General features: G+C 45.4%; 1 protein-coding gene across 1 annotated transcript in view; it reads right to left on the bottom strand.

Moving 5' to 3' along the window:
- nkain2 (sodium/potassium transporting ATPase interacting 2) overlaps positions 1–8,998 on the bottom strand; it is a 50,674-nt gene that overhangs the window by 13,480 nt on the left and 28,196 nt on the right. The window contains exon 4 of the mRNA XM_019873748.1: positions 1,485–1,685. Coding sequence (XP_019729307.1) covers positions 1,485–1,685 — 201 coding nt within the window. The remainder of the gene's footprint in view (positions 1–1,484; positions 1,686–8,998) is intronic.

Genomic DNA, 8,998 nt, shown 5'->3' with positions numbered 1-8,998 from the left:
TGGAGCGACGGGCAGTGGGAAATCGTTTTGGCAGAGATGAAACGAAAAGAAGGCAGTACAGTATCGCTGAAGGGGCTTCATGTCTAACTTAGCTAAGTGTAGACTCTGTGTTTAGTCCGTGCTGCGCTAACTGACAATTTGACTCATTTTTGTGGAAAATATTTGGAGTTGTCACAAGACGCAATGTTAAAGACTAATTGTATGTATTGTTCTGCCCACAGTAAAAGTTTCAAAGGCGTTTCATACGGTTAAAAGAAAAAAAAAGGGGGTTCAAAACATATTCTTATTTGAAACGTCATAGTTCATGTTATTCCACGCAAAAGGTAATCGTGTTTAAAATATCATTCTAGTCGCCGTTTGTTTACCCGTATTTTATTTTGAGAACGTAGTTAGTAGTCGCAATGCATTGTGGGTAGCAAATGTCGGGCGAGTGGCTGCTGAAAGCCTGACTGTGGTCGTTCTAACTGCTACTTCTGTGTTACATTCCTTTTCTGTCCACCTTCGAAAGCAATGGCTGTAAGTTGGATTGTGTTTAGAGGTATTTAGAAATCTGTTTCGGAGATAATTTTCGTGTTGTCCCTGAAACTTGCTAGCGCGGAGCACAGTGTACGAACGTAGCAGTAAGTTAGTGCTAACGAGCTAATTAGCATGCGAAAGGATCGCGAAAATGCTTTGTTTGTCATTGTCACACTCAAGAGCTGCGTTTATGTCTGTTGTTTGGCACTGGACGATTTGTGTTGTATTTATTTGGTTACAAGAAGCTAATACATGTTTTAAATTAGTTTTTTGTCAACATTCATTCAACATTTTCATCGAGCTGATGTCACAGTTGTTTACTGTAAGCTGTCAACACGACCGTAATAAAGGAGCAAGACGCTCAGTTTCCTAGCTCATGAAGTTGGAGTTTGGCTTGCTGTTCACCTGCGTTGACATACCCAGCGTATCCAACACATAGTGATAAAAGTAAATGTTTGTTTAGCTTCCCCCCACTCGCCCAAGCTTTATTTATTGCTTTCTATATGTACCTACATGCATGTCAGGTTCACTGAAGGCTTAAAGTCGTCTATAACCGGCGGCGTTAAGCTAATTGGCCGATGTGTATGTTACCCAAGTTGTTTCGAAGATTGTCGACATGCCGTTGTGTAAGCCAGTTTTGCTACGCACTTTATCTCCTTTTTTTCAGCGTGAAATGATCCCCAAACCTCAGAGATTCTCTCTTATGCGATTTTTTTTTCCCCTCCCCGCACCAACTTATCTCGCGTCAGCAGTAACATAAAAATGGTCACCGCAGAGCTGTGGGATAAAGATTTTGCTTCGAGTTATACAAATAAATCGTCGCAGCCCTAATCACGCCATTCCAAACGTATTATGATAAGATGTAAAAGACGGGATGAAGAGACGACCCATCAAGTTAGGACCGTTTACTCGAAATGCTCTCTTGAATTGACGAGGCAGCGCCAAAATTGGATTGCGATTGTACTTACAGCCAGGAGTATCTGCAACGAGGAATGAGCCACTTCCACAAACTGAAAGTCCATCAGGCACCCGGATATCGATATGTATCGGTGGTCCTCGGGGGCCCAAGAAGGAGGTGGGCTGATGGGGGTCACCCTGCACCCGGGGCCGTTCTCCATCCACCAGGAGCGATGCATGGACAGGTTGAAGGTGAGGACAAGGTCGGAGTCCTGGGGAGATGGAGAGAAAGCGAGCCAGAGGTGAAACTAGCTTAGCGGAGGAAGGATGGGCGGCGGCAGAGGCCAAATGTCAAGCCGCCCTTTAAACGCATTTTAATTAAAGCCAAACTGTTTGTCATCTCCCGGGCGGCGAGATGAAGAGATATAAAGAAAGCGGAGGGATGTTGGTGGCTAAAAATAAATCATAAGATGTAGAAGCTCCATTGAGGCAGCAAGAGAGGGATGTTGGATCACAAAAAAGATTCGGCTACAAAGCATATAAAAAGCTCTAATGATGGTTTTAAATAGCCGAGGTGTGAGGTATGTACTGCCGCTCCAAGCCATCTTAATATTATTGAGAAGGCACTTCAGCAGGGGTGTCAAACTCATTTTTGTCACGGGTCACTTTGAAGTTACGTTTTCTCTCGGATGGCCATTACGACAGTGAAACCGAAGAAATGTTTAATCATCACATCGTATTATTACTTGTACACAACAAATCAAATTGATGGATTACTAGTTTTGAAATAAGCCAACTGTTGTTTATTCAGTCATTGTCCAAATGAGTGGAAACGGGGTTTAAAAAAGATTATTGCAAAATCTCAACGTTATTTATTACACCTGACAATTTGACATTTCGGTCCAGATTTGAGCAAGGATCATGGAAGTTGACACGGATGATTTGCTTTCGCGGGCCACATAAAATGACATGGCGGGCCGGATCTGCCCCCCCCCCGGGCCTTGAGTTTGACACCTGTGCGCTACAGTATTGAACCGTCCTAGTTGTGCCTTGATCAACTGCTGATCAACATGTCCTTGGCGGCCACGTATATCGTAAATGGTTGTTCGCTGCACAGTTGTTGAGGATAAAGGTCGGGTGACTCCATTAACAACAGAAGTGAGGACGCCGCTCTGTTCCATTCATCCCGCTGTCACATCTTCACTCGACTGTGCCGCCTCATCCGTCCAAAATGTTCATTTTCCCCACTAATGTTCCCACCTAATTAATTTATATGGCGCGTTCCTTTGTCTCCCCCTTTTTTTCCTTTTTTGGGTCTCTTTCTCTTCTCGTGTAATGACTTAATGCCTCATTAGTGCTGAGCTCTGATTAATACCGTCTCCCCTTGTTGTGCTCGTCTTTTGTAATGAGTAAAAATCTCACGAAATTTCTCGTGCGCCGACTGGGCTCTGTCATCGCTCTTCATCGGCCTCCCATTGTCTCCACGCTTGCCTCTGATATCCCCCCCACGCCCCAACCTGCATCCATCCTCCTTTTATCTTCATTTCCGTCTCGCCCCTCGATGCCCGCTCTTATTTTATCTTCCGCCTTGGCTTTAAATGAGCCGCGATCGTCCACAACAATCGATAAAGAGCAAATACCAGTGGAAGCATGATGTGCACTTCATTTTTTTTTTTGGGGGGTGGGGGGGCGGCGATGAGAGTCAGAGAACCATTGAGGTTACACAATCGGATATGAAGCGTGCAGTCGACTTGAATGTCTTTTATAACTTTTTCTTTTTTAACTCTTGACGGTAACGAGTGTACATGACAAACCTTGAATGGAAACTCACCGATGATGCGTACGACAAAGGCATACGTAGTTCAAGTATATGGAAAATAATTTGAGGTTGAGAGCACAAATGCCTGGTGCTCTCAGGTCTTTGTCCCCGACTTTGCACTGGTGCTGCCGCTTCAATGAACCACGTCTGTTTCCCCCCCTCCCCCTCCCCCCTCTCTGTGGTTACGTCTCTCTCCCTTCCTCGCTCTCTCGCTCAATTTCCCCTCCGTTTCCTATTTCTCTTCTTTTGTCTCCAAGCCCCTTGGGAGTCAGGAATGGAGGAGGAAACGGGGGGCCTTTCAAAATGGTCTTCTGTCTCATGGACAGATTGTGAACGAGGGACATATTAAGGTGGGGAGGATAGATAGATAGATAGATAGATGGATGGACGGATAGAGGCAAGGGTTCATGCACCTCTCCCGAGGTCAATGCCAGACACTGAAAGAACTTTTGGGATTTTTCGTCACCTTCTAGCTGTGGCGATGTTGACTCAAAACGTATTCATATATATATATTTTTTAACCTTATTGAGTAAGATCAGCGTTCTTCATTCAGAGGGGCCTCGGTGGCCCAAGGGCCAGTATGTGACTGTATCGGGCGACTCGGAGTTCTGTGACACTGGTCGGAAATTTTGGAAGTACAAATTTCTTGCGCTTTTAACACCAAACTTGTTTTTTTTTTTTGATCCACTTAACCCTTTCAGAGACAGCGGCTACTACAGTGGACAGCTGATCATGTTATCAGGTTTACAGGGTGCATGAAGGGGTTAAATTGATCAATCAATGATCTTATGACCGCTCCGCACACTTTTTTTTTTCTTTTTCTTTTATTTTGCGCATTAGTTTTAATCCTTCCATAAGTAGTGGGCTTGAACAAGATCTAAAGCCGAGAAAATGTCAAATGTTAAGTATGCAGTTTGATTTTACACAGTGGAAGGATGAACAAACAAACAAACATGGAGCTTTATTATATCTTTCGTTAAAATCGGGCGGCTCGAGTGGTTAGTGCGTCGACCTCACGTGCAGAGGTCGCGGGTTTGATCCTGCCTCCGGCCTTCCTGTGTGGAGTTTGCATTCCTGCGTGGGTTTTCTCCGGGTAGTCCAGATTCCTCTCACATCGTCGAACTCGGCCAGCATGTTCGTCATACACATACGTAATAAAAAACAGACACGATTGGCACCTGTCCGATTTACAAGGTTCAAATGTCTGACAATTGGAAAGAAAAAAAAAAAATCTCTCTTGGAGGCGTTTGTTTTTGAAAGATGCCTGGAAAAAGACAATACAAAAGGGCGGTGCATCCGGAGGTTACAAAAAAGACAAAAAGCCGTGCCCGACAGGTATTTGTTTGAGATCAGCGGCATCCGACCCACCGTAGCTTGTAGCACACACGCAGATCCCCGCATCGCATTTGACCTCGTTTTTGCCTCGTCTAAATATACAACACAGGCTCCGGCGGTCGTGTAGCGAGAATCAGTCAGGCGGTAAATAAACGCCCGCGGTTTGGGCGTCGTGACACAAAAGACACGCTGAGGCTGAGAAGCAAGCGAGGTCAGAAAAATAAGCTTGATTCTCAACTCCAGTTAATTTTTCACTCTATTTAACAAACTGTCTCCATCTGCGTTTGTCTCTCGGTTTGTGCCTGTTTTGCACCAAATGTCATCAGTCATGCTGCATCTCCCCTACATTGTTTGCCTGTGATTTCCCACGGGTGCTTGGATGAGACTTTAACCCGTAATGCCTCAAGCACCTCTCTTCTATCAAATTGGTTGGGGGGGGGGGTTCTGGGGAATTATTTATTTATTTGAGTGCGCGCGTGCGCGCCGAATGTGGCAGCTGGGGGCGCTCGAAACAGAGACGAAGTCAATATAGCAACGTGGCCGTCACGCTCTAAATTGTCGCCAGTGTACAATATCCCAGGTGGGCTTGAGACGGACTTTAATTCGGTTTCTCGGTACGTTGATCGGTTTCTTCAAAGCCTGTTGGCCACGCCTCTCGTCATAAATCACTTCTTGTAATTGTAGTCGGAGAGCTGCGCTTTCTATCAATTTTCGACAGTGCTTGACTTCGGTGACGCCAACAGATGCTCACTGTGGGTGAAAGGAGGGGTAAACCCAGGACTGGTCGCCAGTCAACTGAAGGGCTTGCGTAGATACGAACACCCTTTCATGCTCGTGTTTACACATGTGGGACAATTTAGAGACTTCGTTGACCTGAATTGCATGTTTTGGGAAAGTCTGGGGAAGCAGGAGTACCCGCAGAAAATCCACACAAGCATGCGGAGTATGGGAAGGCATTTGAGCAGTAATAGGACAACGATGTCTTATTGGTATTCGACTTTTGAGGTCAAATCTCACAAAAATAAACAGATCCAATACTTTATGAACGCCCCTTTGATCTCTGTTACCGCAACAGACGGCTACGTTTTACAGAGAAGTCATCTGTTTTTTTTTTATGGGTCGGAAGAGTGATTCTAATGTACGCCACTGTTACAGTCAATCTGTTTTATCAGCCGCCTGCGTTTTTAACAAGCCAAATGCTAATTCACAGCAGTGCGTAAAAATCATACAGCAACTGTGAATAATCGGCCGAATTGCTCGGATCAAACCATTAAAAAAAAACGCGACGGAGAAAAGGAATGGGAGTGACACTTTAAGTCGGTGTTTATTTGGTGCTTCTTTTGCCGAAATGATCTCGGGCGCTTGCATAATGTAAGCGTTGCGGTTATGGGGGCTGATCTGCAGATTACACGAGTGAATCTCAGATGCTGCGTTATTGCAGACAGCGATTTTCCCCAGCCCACCATCTCTTGCCTTTCATCCTTCATCTTTGTCTTCACGCCTCATCCCACCGTCTTCTCTCCCTCTTCCACACCGTGTGTGCGTGTGCGTGCGCCTTGCTTTCTTCTGACTCATGACAAAACAACACATTGTACATGCAACACCTACAGCCGGGTGCACATTTTAACACATGCAGTATGCTAAGGAGACCACGCAGGGATGCAACCATCACGCCTAGCCTGCCCAACCTCCCCCGCCCCCAAGCAAATGATTGACAGCTGAGTGCGATATGTGTCAATGTGTGTGCCTCTGTCACCTAGGGGCTGGCTGCATCTATTATACCACCCCACGGACTGCTGACGGTTTGCTGCGTGTCTGTTTGTGTGCATGCATGATAACGCGAATATGCTACTCGCCCCACAAGCTCCTCTCTTAAAACGAAGCATTTTCAACCTGATATAATTCAACTTTCTGTCAACACAGTCAACTTATCTTGAGACTTTTTTTTAATGGTAAGCTCCACAAAATGGCGGCACGGTGGTCGACTGATTAGCACACCGGCCTCACAGTACAGAAGTTCAGGGTTTGCATGTTCTCCCCAATGCCTGCGTGGGTTTTCTCTGGGTACTCCGGTTTCCTCCCACATTCCAAAAACATGCGTGGCGGGTCAATGGAACCCGTGTGAGGATAAGCGGATTAGAAAATGGATGGATAGCAACACAAAATGGCCTCTGCCTCCTGCAAAGTTATTTTATTATACTGGTTTGAAGATAATTACTGGAAACGTGTAGACTGAGAACTATGTAGTACTCAGATGAGGAGATCCGTTTCGCACATTTTCAGTTTTCTTGATAATTATTATTATTTTTTTAAAGTCTGGCTAAAAGCGGCAGTTACTGTAGCTAGCTCGCTATGCTTACACCCTGAGAATATGTATTCCTTGAAGATAGTGTGGCTGCTTTAGAGCGCCTCGTAAACTGAGTCCAAACACATCAGACACCCAAGGAAAGCTGGAAGAGCGACAGGGGGGAGGGGGGGGGTTTCTTTTTTTTTTTTTTTTTTTTAAAAACAACTTGACAGCCACCATGTGGACTGGGGCTTCGGACTGGTATGGACGCTATAGAGAGTGCCTTGTTGTCAGCCATGAGCAAATGCATGTCACAGAGGGAAAGATGGAAGAGCGGGGGGGGGGGGAATTTTATTTTATTTTTTTTATTCTTCCAAAGCCCCACTTGACAGCCAGTTTTTGGCCAGGGGCTTCACATTGGCGGGGCTGCTTCAGAGTGCCTTGTTATTGTGCGACGGGAAAGCCCCGTGACAACCTAATGGGATAGATATACTGTATTCCAGCTACCTGAGTCTTTCATAATCTTTCTAATGTGCAGTTGTACCTTGACTTCCAAGTTCAAAATACTAGAAGTACTGCAGACTTTGGGTTCGCAAAGGTTGGGTGTGGGTGGTGGTATGCAAAGTGAGCAGAGAGCAAAGATCGCGTGGGGTCTTAACAATGACTGTTACTCCTTGCGAGCCGCAACCGTTTCCACTCTTCCAATAGACTTTGGAGGGTTTCAAGTGCCTGGATGGTGAGTCGAGACTCTCTCAATGACTCGTGATGACCAATTTATATGTGGGGGGGATGTACATCAGTGAATCACAGCTGACTTTGCAACTCACCGAATGAACATCAAAACAGCCCGGGATGACTTCTCGCCACCGCTGGCGGTAATTTTATCCATCAAACAAATATTTGTCATCACGCAAGGAAACGCAACGGATTTGACTGCGATATCTCAAATCTGTCAGTATGTGGCATTATGTAAATGTGAAGAGCTGAATGTGTCGTGCTGTGCCCGGCCTCTGAGTATTTATTCGTATAGCCGAGAGTCTGATGGCAACACTAATAAACGTATAGAGCTGCGGGCAATGTAGGGATGTATCATCCGGACACGAGGACTCGGGGCAAATAAAAATGAACAAGGACGTTATAGTGCAATTTTACGTCTCTGATTGGGAGGCGCTTTCAAACACAGAAGCATGTCAGATCTCTTAATGGAGAAAAATGGAGCCGACTTTCATCAGGGCCACCTCAAAGTAAGAGCCGGCGCGTATTCAAGTCATGTAATAAACTGGCCAGTGCACAAAGCGTCATCGTTTGAATTGCAATTGGCCTCGAATAGCGACAACTTCGAGACACACGTTTTCAAGTTTTGACTTTGTAGGCGCAAAAAGGAAGGGCGATGAAATGGGACGTCGCCTGGTGTGTCATTTCAAACTTTGATTAAACGCCCCTCTCGTATAGACAGTCAATGACCAGTCGCAACTGGAACGATCGCAGATCCTGTTTACACACTTACGACGTTAAGTGACGACTCCGCTAGAACTAGGAACATGTAAAAAGAATCTGACAGTAGGGAGAAAAGTGTTAACGCATGTTGTAAAAGACTTTCCTGCACAGTATTAAAGATGATCTTGTATTCGGGAGGCACGTCTATCATGAGTAGACCCACAAAAATGACACAGGAAGTCAGCCATTTTGGTATGAAATGGCCATGATGGTGTCATTTGGACCTTTACACTGTCTAAAATTCAGCCCACCAAGCCAGTTTCACTGATCAACATGAAATTTGGTAGGCATGTCTCTCATGAGCAGAACCACAAAAAAGTCTGAGGAACCTCTGCCGGAAAAAACAACACCAAGTCGGCCAATTTGTTTTGAAGCGGTCGTTTTAACGCGATTGCGGCCTTTATTTTTGCGTTGAAAATTCGGCCCCCATTTTTTTGGATTTCAGAACAGCACAGATTTTCTGTTGAAAAGAAAGATTAGGGTGGTGAGTCTTAGTTTGGCACATTGAGGGAGAGAAATTGGACACATTTAGGCCGATCACACTCAAAGAGTCTAAACATTGTATGAACCAGAGCTTCCCAACCACCAGACCGTGACCTGGTTGGTAGCACCCCAACCTTGTCAATTGGGGAATTTACGTCAGTCA

Source organism: Hippocampus comes, unplaced genomic scaffold, assembly GCF_001891065.2.
Source record: "Hippocampus comes isolate QL1 unplaced genomic scaffold, H_comes_QL1_v1.1 scaffold126, whole genome shotgun sequence".
NCBI classification, from domain to species: Eukaryota; Metazoa; Chordata; class Actinopteri; order Syngnathiformes; family Syngnathidae; genus Hippocampus; species Hippocampus comes.
Note: the sequence above shows the minus strand (reverse complement) of the source record. Positions and strands in the feature narration are given on the sequence as shown.